Raw genomic sequence first — 18,309 nt, 5'->3', positions numbered from 1 at the left:
TTAGGGGTTAAACAATTTATTTCGTTGCGGTGGGGTCCGGGATCGGCAGGATAGGGGTTAATAACTTTATTATAGGTGGCAATGGTGTAGGGGGGGCAGGGTAGGGGTTACTAGGTATAATGTAGGGGGCGGCGAGGTCCGGGAGCGGTGGTTTAGGGGTTAATACATATATTATAGTTGCGGCGGGGACCAGGAGTAGCGGTTTAGGGGTTAACATATTTATTATAGTGGCGGTGGGCTCCGGGAGCATTTAATACATTTATTTAGTTGTGGCGGTGTAGGGGGGACAGGTTAGGGGTGTTTAGACTCGGGGTACATGTTAGGGTGTTAGGTGTAGACAGCTCCCATAGGAATCAATGGGATGTCTGGCAGCAGCAAACATGAACTTTCGCTATGGTCAGACTCCCATTGATTCCTATAGGATCTGCCGCCTCCAGGGCGGCGGTTTGAAAACCAGGTACGCTGGGCCGGAAAAGTGCCGAGCGTACCTACTAGTTTTTTGATAACTAGCAAAAGTAGTCAGATAGTGCCGTACTTGTGTGCGGAACATCTGGAGTGACGTAAGAATCGATCTGTGTCGGACTGAGTCCGGCGGATCAAAGCTTACGTCACTAGATTCTACTTTTGCCGGTGTCTAGGGCTTGATAACTAAGGCGAATCAGCCTTGTCACAAATACGCTGCGGAATTCTAGCGCATTTGAGGTTGACGGCTTGATAACTAGGGGCCAGAGTCTGTGTTTGTAACAATATAACAAAACATAAAAAGAAATGAATACAAGTTTGCCAGCCATTTTGTTGGATTACTGATGATCATATTGACGCACATTACAACAATACTTTTTTTTTATTTATTTTTTTATTTATTTTTTATTGAGGTTAAAATAGCATATACAAAATAGTCTCATCAACCAGGTTACAATTAACAACATACAACAGGGTGACATGACAGGTCAATCCAGGCACCTCATTTTTTGTTTCATAGATTCATACCGTCCCCAAACAAACAGGTCCAATCATGGGACCAGAAATTGTATAAAACCATTGAGGACATGTTAATAGAGTTAATAGTACAAAGTATAATTTCAGTGTATATGAGATAAAGGCAAACTGTGGATTAGACATTCATTGACCCCATATAAAAGTGCAAGGAGGGCACCAAAATTACTCTGCCAACTTCAGTCGAATTCAGACATAGTGAGCTGATAAAAGTGATGTCCTCAGTAGCAATCATAAGCAAAAGTAGATATTAACACTGTACTATTGTAGAAACATAACAGTAGTAAACTATTATTTTAAGAAAATCTTCAGGGAGCCAGGAAATCATAAACTAAGCTAAATTTCCTGAATTAGAGCCCGGGGAGCCTTTATGCACAAACACTGGAGAACACTTAGACATGGCTCTTCGGGCTAGGCAGAGACTACTTAACTCTGCCAAAAATAGATGCAGAGGAGAAGGTATTCATCCCTTATCGCACAAGAGTGGTGTGAGGTGGAGGATAAGCCAAAGATAGTGTGCCCATTCATTGCTTCTTTACAAAACCTAAGAATGAAACCATCCTAAGGACGGTGAGAAATTAATAAGGAGAATCCATATACATCCATTTCCCAAGGCTCACAAGATGAATGTTATTATATAAGCGCTGCATATTGTGAACCATAGAGATGTGTACATCCTGAGCACAATTCTACATAAAAAAACAACTAAATGACAATACAATCTTATCACTTGAAATAGGGCACTGCAGTGTGGGTAATGATCAATCCAAAATGATAATACAAATGCAGGTACTTGTACACAGACATTTCTGACAGGCTTATAGTTTAGGATATTCAGCTAAATGGCAAAGCTTATATAGGAATGTAAAAAGTGTGGGGTCTGCATGGTTTCAGGACATACATTATCATGAATGCAGGATCACCACCCCTACCGGATCCAACAGTATATCTTATAGTACAAACAATTTGCAAGTTCATTTATATGTGGGGCCTTACTAAGCAGTATTCAGGCTATATAGATGTTGGGGAAACTTGTTGCATATAATGGGTATTTTTCAACATTGAACACGTAATAAACAGCCAACAAGAACTTAAACTATAGAAAAAACAGTTGAATATTTTGATAGGTAGCTAGTCCTCAACTGAGTATCAGACAACAGGTCTTCATGCATACAGTGGTATATTTACCCACAGTAAAGAAGAGGAAAAAAAAAGGCATATCAATATAATTCCTAATCGTCTCAGTAGAATGAGTCAGGCATTAAAAAGTTCAGGTTGTATATATAGTCTGTCTATCCTGTTTGCATGGAAGCAAAATTAACAAATCCAAGGCGAGACTCCCGGACCTGCAGGTGAAAGAAGCGATCTTCCTCACGGCCTCCAGCCCTTGATTTCACAGTGGCCGCATCAAGTCTTAGGGGTGGAGTGATTTCAGGACGCTTGTAGGAGACCCGGGCTCTACATAGGTATCGTTCGTACCCTATTTAAGTTGAAGAGAGCGTCATCTGTACATCAAGACTCTCAGTGGACTTTATGTCTGTGGCTGACCTTTTAATTGATCCAGCTGCCTGCTGGGTGCTAGCCTCATCTTCCGAAAAGGGGTCAGGGGTGCCGGCTCTTCACATCTGTTCCTCTGTGAATAGACAGGCTCATGCTGCGTGTGCATTTGGTCTCCTTTGCTCTGCCCGTTAGGCCCCGTGCAAGTCAAGGAGTCAAACATGGCCGACCCCATACGCATGCCGCGTAGCTGTACTTCAAGGCTGTCAAATCTCCCAAGTATATTTCGCTCAAAATCTGACATCAGTCTGTAAATGTCAGCACCAGCCATCTCCATACTCTGAGCTGTCTATTCTCTGGCACTTTAAATAGGGAAATTGTTTGAGGTTGGTAGTTCCCCTGCCGCTAACTGGAAAATGGCCGCTTCTCTGAGGTCCCAGTAGTAATCGTCACAGAATATGCTTAAATTCTAGGCTTGCTGGAGATTTTAAGTCCCTGGGCTTTTTGATTTTGTTCCACAAACCTGCAGACCCCTTATTGTGGCACAAAAGCTGGGCTGAGCAGTTAGGTAAATAATTATTAATAGTATATAGCCGGAGCTATGCTGACATACAACCGCTCGGTTCCCAGGCTTGCTCCGGCCCCCCTACAACAATACTTTTGCTTATGACAATATGCACCATTTCTTGTTTGCTTTTTCTATTTTTTCATTTAATTCATTCTTTTCCTTTTCAAAGACTCTTTGTTGTTCTTCTAGGGCTTTTTCTTTTTCCCTCTCACATGCCATGAGAAGCAACTGCTGCATCCGCTCTTCATGGTCCTGATGTAGATCAGCAACAGTTTTCATCCTAAATTCCGCAAGCTGTAAAGCCTCAGATAAGATAACAAGGAATTGTCTGTCTTTCCCGGGTGTTTTCACATTGTCATCAGGAGTGTAATTTTCTACTGGGTATATATTTTCCATCCCAATTTCTACAAACATCTTTTGAACTTTGTGAGCGTCACCTTTGTTTTTTTTAGTAAGGACGACAATAGGAAGTATACCTGTGAGAGACAGAAGTGTCTGGGTAAGTATAAATAACAACATTTGGTGTCTTGTTACAAATAATGTTCTCCTATATCTTTATTATTAGATAAAAAGACAACAGCCACAACAAATGCACAGATATGGATGAAGTATTATTTATATTTAATATACAATGATCCAGTAGCGGACCTATTTAAAAGAGGGCCCTGGTGCAAACATTTTTGTTGGGGCCCCCCAAAGGTAACTCAATAGTAAGTAATAACAATCATATACATGCTGCTCTTTATAATGATTTGTGGGATGGATGAATGCACTGACAGACCTGCTACTTGCACTAATAAAATGCTCTCTACATGGGGATACTGCAACTTCAGAGTTCTGGTTAAAGGGTCACTGAACCCAAATTTTTTCTTTCATGATTCATGATAAAGCAGCAATTTTAAGCAACTTTCTAATTTACTCCTATTATAAATATTTCTTCATTTTCTTGGTATCTTTATTCGAAAAAGCAGGAATGTAAGCTTAGGAGCCGGCCCATTTTTGGTTCAGCTTCCTGGATAGAGCTTGCTGATTAGTGGGTACACCCAATAAATTGGGTTAAGTATCCCTTTAACAGTTACGCCCGACTAAAAAGTTGCACAAAACACACCAAAAATACCTTTAAAAGTACAGTTAAACTCATAATAAAATCATCTAATAAAAATTATATAGAAAGAGTTCAGTGAAAATATATTACACTAGAACTAAAGCAGGACATGCACAAATGTTCACTTTATTGAGAGATAAAAAGACATAAGGGGGCCCATTTATCAAGCTCTGTATGGAGCTTGTGGGTCCGTGTTTCTGGCGAGTCTTCAGATTGATTGACACCCCCTGCTGGTGGCCCATTGGCCGAGAGTCAGTAGGGGGCGGCGTTGCACCAACAACTCTTGTGAGCTGCTGGTGCAATGCTGAATATGGAGAGCGTATTGCTCTCCGCATTCAGTGAGGTCTTGCAGACCTGATCCACACTGTCGGATCAGGTCCGCAAGACCTTTGATAAATAGGGGCCCAAGTGTGCCTATACCTAAAAAATGTACCAGTAAAAAATGAAGCAGATGATATATATGGGTCGATTTATCAAAGCGTCAACTGAAAATACGCTTGAATTCCACATTGTATTTGTCACAAGATTGATCTGCGGTAGTTATCAAAGCATCAAGATCGGCAAATGTTTAAACTTGTGACGTAAAATACGATCCCACGATCTCAATCCGACGCTTGTTTCAATGCAGATGTTTCAAATTCAGATTAAACTCTATTTGACCCTTTTCCCAATTTATCAAACATTTTACAGGTACGCTCACGTCTATTCCGACTCAGCATACCTAGTTTTCAATCCGCCACCCTTGAGGTCACGGATACCATAGACTCAATAAGAGTCTGAAAACACAGAAAGCGTATGTTCGATGCTGCAAGAGAATGAAGTATATTGCGCAATAAAAGTAAATTAGAAACTGGTATTACATTTATTTAGCCTTTCTAAATCAAACAATATTATTGCTCAACATTTGGTGCACTAGTAGATATAGGGATAAAAATGAAAAATACATTACTTCCTTGACTACGCTCTGCCAGTCTCTACACTGGATCCCCATACACTCCAGAATACAGTTTAAAGTATTAACCCTAACTTACAAAGCACTAAACAGTCTAATTCCCAACTATATTTCATCTCTTATAGTGAAATATTCCCCATCCCATCCTCTTCGTTCAACCTCTGACCTACGTCTCTCCACTCCTGTTATCTCTACATCCCACTCCCGCCTCCAAGACTTCTCACGTGCTGCTCCTGTCCTTTGAAACTCTCTACCCCGCTCCATAAGACTGTCTCCAACCTTGTATAGCTTCAGACCCTCCTTGAAAATTCACCTATTCAGAGAGGTGTACCATCTCTCCTCTATCCCTCATCCAAACCAAACTAAAACATGAACTGCCTGACTCACTACTGCAACTACAACTGATGTAACAAGCTACCCCAACCTTATGTTTCTGCACCCTTAACCTATAGACTGTGAGCTCTCCGGAACAGGGCCCTCTTCCTCCTGTACTATATTTGTTTAGTTTTATGTTTTGCATTTTTTATCAAAAATGTTGTCATTGTATACCCCTATCATTGTACCCAGCGCTACGGAATTTGGCAGCACTATACAAATAAATGATAATAATAATAATAATAATAATAATAATAATAATAATGGATTATGCTACAAATTTGTCTATCATTACAATGCAAGGGGACAATATTATTTCTCCAAATTTGGTGCAACGTTTTGCCTTTTTATTTTTTGTGAACAATCTATGTGCACCATGTTTAAGCCATGTAATACAAGTCACACTCTCCACTTTGCACCAAATTTGACTCAACACTTTTCGCACCAATTATGATGCAAACTCCTAAACAACCCACACACTAGTGAATTTTTCAACCACTTTTGATTGGAATATGCATAATCACATGATTTATGACATCAGCCAATCTGATTCAAATATACATTTTAAAGTATCACTAACGAATCAAAATGCTTGATACGTGTGCCATTAATCACTCATCAGAACTTGTAAGTGCCATTTGTTACATTGTGTATTATACTTTGAAAGTATGTATATGTGAATTTAGAATTAGAGATAAACATTGATGCTGATATTAGGACACACAGTGCAATATTTTAGACAAGGATTTTAAAATTCAAATTGATGTTTGATTCAATATAATCTTAAGCTGGTAGCTCAAGGATAGCCCACCTAACATTAAACTGTCATGATTCAGATACAGCAGAAATTAACATCACCTCTTTACTGTCATGCTATTTTTCAACCACTTTTGATTGGAATATGCATAATCACATGATTTATGACATCAGCCAATCTGATTCAAATATACATTTTAAAGTATCACTAACGAATCAAAATGCTTGATACGTGTGCCATTAATCACTCATCAGAACTTGTAAGTGCCATTTGTTACATTGTGTATTATACTTTGAAAGTATGTATATGTGAATTTAGAATTAGAGATAAACATTGATGCTGATATTAGGACACACAGTGCAATATTTTAGACAAGGATTTTAAAATTCAAATTGATGTTTGATTCAATATAATCTTAAGCTGGTAGCTCAAGGATAGCCCACCTAACATTAAACTGTCATGATTCAGATACAGCAGAAATTAACATCACCTCTTTACTGTCATGCTATTTTCATGTGTGTCTTCCATCTCTTGAATTTCTTTTTCAGTAAGAAATGTCATCTTATACACCAGCCCATTTTATAACAGCTGTGAAGGGGTAGCTTTTAAAACTAGATTGCAATCAGGAGGGCTTACACAGGTACATAGAGAAAACTGGCCCAGCTCTTAAAATATCTATTGATTGCAAATAAATACATATGATACCCTGATTACATGTTATATTCGCAATTATTCCTGTTCAGAATAATAATACATTTATACTAAATACATATAGTGGTATAAATAAACACAGAGATATGACAGACAACATTGTTTAGAACAAAAAAAAAGGAATTTAGGGACATATATATGTTTGCAAAAGATTTCTGACATAACACACACACACACATATATATATATATATATAATATAAATATAAAAATAACTTTCTATGAGATATAGTTTGTTGAGGTATAAATGTAGCTATTTCTTGGACATTAACAGTTGAAAACTAAAGATTAACTTTAGAGAAATGTGCTTGTTCATGGACAGTAATGAAATGGTATAAATAAAGTTGGGAAAAACCCAGAATAACCATGACATTAATGACTGTTAGTTAACACCAGTTCAATGCTCTTTGCACCGTACTTGACGCATGTGTTTTTGACAGCTGTTTTGATAAATAAGGATATCATATTCAGATCCGAGCGTATTGACGCTGGCGAATGCACTGAGATTGACTCTTTGATAAATTGACTCCATAGAATGCACAGATATACATTTTATATACCCCACATGCTAACATGGCCCAGAGCCGGCTAAACAACAGTCCTGTAAGACACCGTGTACTCAATAAAAATTATTTAAAAAAGAAATGCAATAAAATTTTTAGCGGCTCAAAGAAATGAGGTCTAAAAAAAACCTGAAGAGAGATACATATGTAATTTTATATATTTATATATATACACATATAACTATATATGTAATCCTATGTATTTATATGTGTATATATATATATATATATATATATAAACATACATACATATAAACACATAAATACATAGGTATACATATACAGTATATATATATATATATATATATATATATATATATATATATATATATATATAAGTGCAGTGGAGCTTTTTGCAGTGAAGTAGATGAAAACATAATAAAACATATTCACGCAATATTTATATTTAATAAAGTATTTGTGTATTTATTGTACATTTTTCACATTCCAAAGTTCTTCACATAAGGGATATGCTCTAAGTATTTTAAATAGATATATATATATATATATATATATATATATATATATATATATATATATATATAAATAAATATCTGTATATATCTGTACCTTTATACAATTATAGATAGATAGAAATATAGATATATATTTTACCAAAATACCATTATATGTATTTATGAATAAATTAAACATTCTTGTGTGTGAGGAACATTGGAATGTGAAATAGCGCACTTGAGAAAATGTTATAGGGTTTGCGCAAATTGCTGAGCGTTGAAGTTAATGCTGTTGCGGTATTCTTATTTTGGCTTTTTGCGGGCTTTGGGTTAGCGTGTGAGCAAAAACTCTTTACTTTCAACGTGTAAAACAAGCGCTACCTGTACAAAATACATAAGTTGAACAGAATTAACTCATAATCTAGCGTGTTCGAGCAATGCTGGTGATCGGCAATAACTCCCCCATAGAAGTCAATGGGAGAGTGACGTCACACCCACATGGTCGACATCGCTGCTTGCCTGCATTTTGCTAGGGGGGGGGCTTATTTGAAGTGTGCCTACATGGCGCAGAAAGTGCTCTCACTGAAACTAAAATTATTTTTTGTGTAGGCACACTTCCAATATTGCCATGGGGACATAAGCACTACATCAACTACACTAACTAGCTCACGCAATGTTGTCTCAGCAGCTGATAGCTGGTGAGACAAATATGGCCGCTACCCTCCTCGCAACCTGCACTTCGCTGCTTTGAACATATTGACCTTGTGTCGATGTGCCAAAAACACCCACTAACATGTGCTGCTAACTCCCCCTGAACGCCTAGAACTACGTCACCCCTAAGCTACACTCACCCGGAATGCCCATATAAGTCCCTATTACTGTCTTAACTTACTTAATGTCTAACCTCAAGCTAACTCCCACATACTGCCTACTGTCAAAAAGTAATTTACTATTATAAACTATACTATAAATAATACACATTATTATTATAATAATACACATTATACATTATAACTATGAGCTACGTATGTTGTTAAAGTTATAATAAATGTTTAAGAGTGTCAATGGAATAGGGTGCAGGGGATTAAGTCGCTTTTTTAGTATGTTGTTGACAATTTAATGAGGCACCTAGCTACACCACTTGTTTGGGGGTGCAACCTTCTAGGATGAATGGGAGACACTGATACTTGAGCGCTAACCTGACCGGGCATTTTCAAGAGCTCTAAATCCGACACGAAACATGAATATTTCACATTCTAATGTTCTTTTCACATTTTGTTAAATAAATATTTCTCTAAAAATCTATCTATCTATAATATATATATATATATATATATATATATATATATATATATATAAATATATATATATATATATATATATATATATATATATTTATAAATATATATAAATATCTATTTAAAAATACTTAGCATGTATTCCCCTATATAAAGAAGATTGGAATGTGAGATATTTACAGTACCTACACAGCTAACCCTAATGTAAACTTGACCACATTCGTTAATGCCCGAGCATTGATTTAAAAAATAAGCTGACTTTCATTCATCATTTCTTTAAATGTTGTATATTTCTTCAAAAATCTACCTTTTTATACATTAAAGATTAGCGCTGTTCCTCCGCCCTCCATACTTATTACTTGATTTTTATACACTAATCATTTGTTCCCCCGGGACGTTCAACCATTTTCATAACACGTCACACGATTATTATAAGCATGCACTAATGTTAATTTTTCGGCTTCAATCTACATGCGCATTCACGGGACACTCATGCTCTATAGGGCTCACATTGAAACAATCAGCTAAAACCATAATCTTACATCGATCGGATAAAGTTTCAGTGAAAGCTGCTATCCTAGCGAAGCCCTAAAATTAAATTATAATATTGATATCATCGCCATCCAAGACAATATATTTTTTTCGGAAACTTTATTAACATACACCTAGATTACAAGTTTTGCGTTCGGGTTTTAACGCTTAAAAAATGGCCATTTCAGCGTAAAAACCGGACCGCAGCCATTATGAGTCTTGTCGGTATAGCTGTTCTGTGGGCATTTTAGCCTATAACGCAACGTAAATCCTGCACTCAAAAAAATTACGTTTTTGCTTGGGATTACCATAGCGCTGCCATTACAAGTTTTGCGATGAGGCTAAAATGCCTGCGTTCCAGCCTATACCAACACAATCCGTTCCGCAATCTGAGACCAGTAGCTATGAGTTTTGCGCCACAAAACTGTTACATAAAACTCATAACTAAAGTGTTACAAAGTATACTAACACTCATAAACTACCTATTAACCCCAAAACCGAGGCCCTCCCACATCGCAAATACTAAATTAAACTTATTAACCCCTAATCTGCCGCTCCCGACATAGCCGCCACTAATAACATTTATTGTCCCCTATTCTGCCACTCCCCAATATTGTCACCACTATAATAAAGTTATTAACCATTATTCCCCTGCACCCTAACATTGGCGCCACTAAATAAAGTTATTAAACCCTATTCCGCTTCTCCCTGACATAGCGCCTAAACCTCCAGCCTCCCACATCACTGCCACTAAATAACCTATTAACCCCTAAACCGACAGTCCCCCACATTGCAAAAAACTAAATCAAACTATTAACCCTTAACCCTAACAACCCACTAACTTTAAATTAAAATTACAATATCCCTATCTTAAAATAAATAAAAACTTAGCTGGGAAATTAAAAAAAAACAAAGTTTAAACTATAAATTAAACTAACATTACTATTATACTAAAATTAAAATAACTATCAATTAAATAAATTAAATTACACATTAAAAAAACCTAACACTACTAAAAAAAATTAAATCTACTATTACAAAAAAATAAAAAATACTAAATCACAAAAAATAAAAATACTAAATTATGAAAAATAACAAACGAAATTATCCAAAATAAAAACAATTACACCTAATCTAATAGCCCTATCAAAATAAAAGAGTCCCCCCAAAATAAAAAACCTTAGCCTACAATAAACTAAATATAAATATAAATATCCCTTAAAAGGACCTTTTGTAGGGCATTGCCCTAAGTTTAACAGCTCTTTTACCTGTAAAAATACAAAGACCCTAAACAGTAAAACCCAACCCCCCAAAATAAAAAAAACTAACTCTAACCAAAACCTAAGCTACCCATTGCCCTGAAAAGGGCATTTGAATGGGCATTGCCCTTAAAAGGGCATTTAGCTCTTTTGCATTGCCTTGAAAAGGGCATTTAGCTCTTTTAAGAACGCCCAAACCCTAATCTAAAAAAAACCACACCCCAAAAAAGTTTAAAAAAACGTAACACTAACCCCCGATGATCCACTTACAGTTTCTGAAGTCCGGAAATCCAGGCGGCAAAGTCTTCATCCAGGCAGCAAAGTCATCATCCAGGCAGCGAGGTCTTTCTTCATCCAGGCGGCATCTTCTATCTTCATCCCGACTGAGCAGAGCAGGTCCATCCTGAAGACATCAGGTGCGGAGCATCTTCTTCATACAGTCGCCTCTGTATACTGAATCTTCAATGCAAGGTATGCGATTCAAAATGGCGTCCCTGATTTGATTTTTTAAGTTCAAATCAGCCAATAGGATGAGAGCTACTGAAATTCTATTTGCTGGTTTGAACAACCAATAGAATATCAGTAGCTCTTATCCTATTAGCTGATTTGAATTTAAAAAATCAAATCAGCCAATAGTAATGCAAGCGACACCATTTTGAATTGTGTACCTTGCATTGAAGATTCAGTATACGGCGGCGACCGTATGAAGATGATGCTCCGCGCCGGATGTCTTCAGGATGGACCCACTCCGCACCGCTGGGATGAAGATAGAAGATGCCGCCTGGATGAAGAAAGAAGACGCCACCTGGGTGGATGAAGACCTCGCCGCCTAAATGATGACTTTGCCGCCTGGATGTCCGGACTTCAGAAACTGTAAGTGGATCATCGTAGGTTAGTGTTAGTTTTTTTTTTTAAAAATTTGGGTGGGATTTTTTTTTAGATTAGGGATTGGGCATTCTTAATAGAGCTAAATGCCCTTTTCAAAGCAATGCAAAAGAGCTAAATGCCCTTTTAAGGCCAATGCCCATACAAATGTCCTTTTCAGGGCAATGGGTAGCTAAGGTTTTGGTCAGAGTTAGGTTTTTTATTTTGGAGGTGTTGGTTGGGTGGTGGGTTTTACTGTTGGGGGGTCTTTGTATTTTTTACAGGTAAAAGGGCAATGCTCTATAAAAGGCCCTTTTAAGGGCTATTGGTAGTTTATTGTAGGCTAGGTTTTTTTTTATTTTGGAGGTCTTTTTTATTTTGATAGTGCTATTAGAATAGGTGTAATTGTTTTTATTTTGGATAATTTAGTGTTTATTATTTTATATAATTTAGTATTTTTTATTTTTGGTGATTTAGTATATTTATTTTTTGTAATTGTAGATTTAATTGTTTTTAGTAGTGTTAGTTTTTTTTTAATGTGTAATTTATTTTATTAAACTTATAGTTATTTTAATTTTAGTATAATAGTAATGTTAGCTTATTTGTTAGTTTAAACTTAGTTTTTTTTTAATTTCCCAGGTAAGTGTTTATTTATTTTAAGATATGGATATTGTAATTGTAATTTAAAGCTAGGGGGTTGTTAGGTTTAGGGTTAATTAGGTTTATTTAGTGGCAGTGATGTGGGAGCCTGGAGGTTTAGGGTTTAATAACTTTTATTATAGAGGCGGCAATGTCGGGAGCGGCTGATTAGGGGTTAATAGCTTTACGTAGTTGTCGGCAATGTCGGGAGTGGCAGATTAGGGGTTAATTACTTTATGTAGGTGTCGGTGATGTTGGGAGGGCAGATTAGGGGTTAATAGCTTTATGTAGTTGTCAGCTATGTTGGGAGCAGCAGATTAGGGGTTAATCGTTTTATGTAGGTGTCGGCGATGTTGAGAGTGGCAGATTAGGGGTTAATAGCTTTATGTAGGTGTCGGTGATGTTGGGAGCGGCATATTAGGGGTTAATAGCTTTATGTAGGTGTCGGTGATGTCGGGGGTGGCAGATTAGGGGTTAATAACTTTATTTAGGTATCAGAAATGTCGGGGGCGGCAGATTAGGGCTGTTTAGACGTGGGGTTTATGTTAGGGTGTTAGGTTTAAACGTAACTTTTATTTACCCCATAGACATCAATGGGGTTGCGTTATGGTGATCGCAACTACATCGCACGCACAAGGCGACTTTTCAAAAACTTGTAATGGCAGCGCTATGGGGGTTGAAATAACGCAATATTTGTTGCATTCAATTCGCACCCTCTAGTGCAAAAATTGTAATCTAGATGATAAGGAATTAAGTTGAATAGATTTATTAATTACATTTATTATTAATTATATTGTTTTAATCCTATTACTTTGTCTATTTACAATCAGCTAGATTATGAGTTGTGCGTTCAAGTTTTAACGCTGAAAAACATGGTAATTTCAGCTTTAAAACAGCAGCGCAGCCATTACAAGTCTTGTCAGTATTACTGTACCGCAAGCCTTTTAGACTGTAACGCAACATCAGTCCCACACTCGTAAAAATTACTTTTTTCATGGCACTTCCATAGCGCAACCATTATGAGTTTTGCAGTAAGGTGTGGGTTTCCGCCGGCTGGTCTTCTCCAGGACTGTGCTTGGTTCGCTGTGTTTAGGGGACACTCTGGTCTTTTGTGCCCTAGTTGCTTACATCCAAAGCACTGAATAGGCTGTGAGTAATCCCGTGAGTTGAACTGGGCTGTCTGAGGATAGTTTGTGGCTGAAGGCAGTGTGGTAGAGTGGTGCGCCGGGGGTTTGTAACTGGGGTTGGTAACTGGTAGCTGCTAGGGTGACTGTGGGTCTGTACTCCACTCTGGCAGGGATCTTAGTGGTAGCAGTGTCCAGTTTGCGGGCATCCTTATACTCATCTGCCAGGCAAGCAGCTTCATGCAGGGTGGTGGGTTTACGGTCCCGAACCCACTCTCTAACTCCTGCTGATAACTTGTCGAAGCAATGTTCCAACAGGAATAGCTGCAGCACCTCATCCCCAAATATGGCTTGGCACCCCGCTATTCAGTGAGCTGCTGTGCAGTGCACCTTATATGCCCACTTGACGTAGGAATCTCCAGCTAGTTTAACAGTGTCTCTGAACCGTCTCCTGTATGCCTCCGGTGTAATCGCATACCTGGAGAGCAGAGCCTCTTTTACAACATTATAATCCCTGACTTCCTCATCTGGAATGGCCCGAAAAGCCTCGCTGGCCCGGCCGGATAATTTTCCGGATAATATCGTGACCCAGTCCTCTGCGGGTACCTTGTGTAGTTCACATTGTCTCTCAAAATCAGCAAGGTACCCATCAATCTCTCCTTCTGTTTCAATGAAGTTTTTAAAAGCTGCAAAATGTACTTTTCTCTTTTCCACTGGGGTTGCTGTGACTTGGGCTGCTGCAGCGCCGCTTTGGCGAAGTAGGTTGGCTTCCACGGCTGCTATGATCCAATTGATAATTTCGGCAGACGGGTTAGGGCCATAATGTGCCAGTCTTATTTTAACTGCCCGGTCAAAGCTTGCTTCTTTGGGGGTTCTGTCTGATATGCTGGGCTCATTGGTTCCTTCGGGCCCTGGTACTCCATCAATTTCGGTCAGTATTGTAATAATCTCCCTCTTCCTGAGGTTACTGGGCTGTCGGCCCCGTTGTTCTAGCAGTTCTTTAAGGGTGGCTCTTTTCAGCCTTTCATACGGTATTCTATTAGGTCCGGATGTGTAGTTGCTCTTCTGGGCGATGAGGACCATCCCGTCGCTTGCCACCAATGTTATGGTATAGCCCTGTTATCGAGGGTTAATACCAGATGAAAGATGCCCTGAATACGGGATCAGCAACACACAAATCCAGTTAATTTCCCCACAAACACGAGACCAAGCTCCGTCTTGAGGGTAAAACAGAATCTATTTTATTGAGGGCTATATGTCTGGTATTTATGCAGGTCTCCCACCTGGTTGACACTCTGATTCAACTCTCAGAGCTCTGTACTTTCTTTAAAATCAGGTCCTTTTGCTCAGATACTTGATTACAGTCCTTCTCCTGCTTACTTCTGGTTTAAAAACAACTCCAACTGTCAGACAAAACAGTTACTCAAAACTGAAGTTAACCCCTCCAACACCAGTTACTCAAAACTGAAGTTAACCCCTCCAGTACTGTTGGATTTGCATCCTGTACCTATAATGGGCACAGGGTGACTTAACATAATGCCTGAATCCATAATCCGTAAGGAGGTTGACAGAGGGGTCTGTCACAACCACTAAACCTCCGGCCTACAGCATTGCAAACACTATTAAAATAATATTAACACCTAATCTGCTGTACGCCCACCCACATCGACCCCACTATTCTAAAGTTATTAACCGGGGGGGTGGCGGAGCTAGCCGCAGCACAGCTAGGACGTGTGTGTACTGAGCTCCTGAGATTTACAACAGATAAATCCTATATAAACTTGAAATTTTATTTTATATCCTGATTAAAGTAAAGATATATGAGATATATCATTGCATCTTCCTTACAGCTTGACTTTCCATATATTTCGTTAGCAGCACTGTGGACTTTAGCTTAATATTTTTGACTGAAGGACATAACTATCCCACCTAGCCGGAGGCAGCAACTATCTATCCCGCTACAGACGTGGGGAGATCAGCCTCAGGAACTCTACTAACTGCTACCTTCACACCGGTTATTTCTAAAGGCTGCCCCACAAATACTCCAGGATCCTGAGATACTGCAGACACTGAGAGCCGGAAAGCTTTTTATCTGACACGGGCTCTTGATACGTCTGGAGGGGAGAGACTACATGGCGTGGATCTAAACACCACTTCCCCTTGCTATCACTAGCTTCCAGATAGCTGTCTACCGCATTGCTCCGGAGGGACGGGGACCCTTAGGTTAGGCGTTAATGGTATAATGCAGGTGTCAGCAATAGCGGGGATGGAAGATTAGGGGTTAATAAGTGTAAGGTTATGGGTGTTTAGACTTGGGGTACATGTTAGGGTGTTAGGTGCACACTTAGGAAGTGTTTCCCCATAGGAAACAATGGGGCTGCATTAGGAGCTGAACGCTGATTTTTTGCAGGTGTTAGGATTTTTTTCAGCTCAAACTGCGCCATTGTTTTCTATGGGGGAATCGTGCACGAGCACATTTTTGAAGCTGGCCGCGTCTGTAAGCACCGCTGGTATTGAGAGTTGCAGTGGTGGTAAATTATGCTCTACGCTCCTTTTTTGGAGCCTAACGCAGCCCTTCTGTGAACTCTAAATACCAGCGGCATTTAAAAGGTGCGGGGAAAAAAAGCCAGCGTTAGCTACGCGGCTCGTTACCGACAAAACTCTAAATCTAGCCGTAAGTAACATAACATAATAACATAGTAACATAGTAACATAACATAATAACATAGAAATATAACATAGTAACATAACATAGTAACATAGTAACATAACATAATAACATAGAAATATAACATAGTAACATAGAAACATAACATAGTAACATAACATAATAACATAGAAATATAACATAGTAACATAACATAGTAACATAGTAACATAACATAATAACATAGTAACATATTAACATAACATAGTAACATAACATAATAACATAGTAACATATTAACATAACATAGTAACATAGTAACATGACATAGTAACATAGTAACATAACATAGTAACATATTAACATAACATTGTAACATAGTAACATAACATAGTAACATATTAACATAACATAGTAACATAGTAACATAACATAGTAACAAAGTAACATAACATAGCAACATAGTAACATAACATAGTAACATAACAAAATAACATAGAAACATAACATAGTAACATAGAAACATAACATAGTAACATAGTAACATAACATAATAACATAGAAACATAACATAGTAACATAGTAACATAACATAGTAACATAACATAATAACATAGAAACATAACATAGTAACATAGTAACATAACATAGTAACATAACATAATAACATAATAACATAGAAACATAACATAGTAACATAATAACATAACATAGTAACATAACATAGTAACATAACATAATAACATAGAAACATAACATAGTAACATAACATAGTAACATAGTAACATAGAAACATAACATAGTAACATAGAAACATAACATAGTAACATAGAAATATAACATAGTAACATAGAAATATAACATATCAACATAACATAGTAACATAGAAATATAACATAGTAACATAGAAATATAACATAGTAACATAGTAACATAGTAACATAGTAACATAACATAGTAACATAGAAATATAACATAGTAACAAAGAAATATAACATAGTAACATAGAAATATAACATAGTAACATAACACAGTAACATAGAAACAAAACATAGTAACATAGAAATATAACATAGTAACATAACATAGTAACATAGAAATATAACATAGTAACATAACATAGTAACAGAGAAACATAACATAATAACATAGAAACATGATATAATAACATAGAAACATAACATAGTAACATAGTAACATAACATAGTAACATAGAAACATAACATAGTAACATAGAAACATAGTAACATAGAAACATAACATAATAACATAACATAGTAACATAGTAACATAGAAACATAACATAATAACATAGAAACATAACATAGCGACATAGAAACATAACATAGTAACATAGAAACATAAAATAACAACATAGAAACATAACATAGTAACATAGAAACATAACATAGTAACATAGAAACATAACATAGTAACATAGAAACATAACATAGTAACATAGAAACATAACATAATAACATAGAAAGATAACATAATAACATAGAAACATAACATAGTAACATAGAAACATAACATAGTAACATAGAAACATAACATAGTAACATAGTAACATAGAAACATAACATAATAACATAGAAACATAACATAATAACATAGAAACATAACATAGTAACATAGAAATATAACATAGTAACATAGTAACATAGAAACATAACATAATAACATAACATAGTAACATAGTAACATAGAAACATAACATAGTAACATAGAAACATAACATAGTAACATAGAAACATAACATAGTAACATAGAAACATAACATAATAACATAGAAAGATAACATAATAACATAGAAACATAACATAGTAACATAGAAACATAACATAGTAACATAGAAACATAACATAATAACATAGAAACATAACATAGTAACATAGAAACATAACATAATAACATAGAAACATAACATAATAACATAGAAACATAACATAGTAACATAGAAACATAA

At 36.9% G+C, this 18,309-nt stretch overlaps 1 protein-coding gene across 1 annotated transcript in view; it reads right to left on the bottom strand.

Moving 5' to 3' along the window:
- Positions 1 to 2,281: 2,281 nt before the first annotated feature.
- LOC128642503 (uncharacterized) overlaps positions 2,282 to 18,309 on the bottom strand; it is a 62,062-nt gene continuing 46,034 nt past the window's right edge. Inside the window, exon 4 of the mRNA XM_053695283.1 lies at positions 2,282 to 3,537. Within this exon, the coding sequence (XP_053551258.1) occupies positions 3,158 to 3,537 (380 nt within the window). The 3' untranslated portion in view covers positions 2,282 to 3,157. The remainder of the gene's footprint in view (positions 3,538 to 18,309) is intronic.

This window comes from Bombina bombina, chromosome 11 (assembly GCF_027579735.1).
Source record: "Bombina bombina isolate aBomBom1 chromosome 11, aBomBom1.pri, whole genome shotgun sequence".
Classification (NCBI taxonomy): Eukaryota; Metazoa; Chordata; class Amphibia; order Anura; family Bombinatoridae; genus Bombina; species Bombina bombina.
Note: the sequence above shows the minus strand (reverse complement) of the source record. Positions and strands in the feature narration are given on the sequence as shown.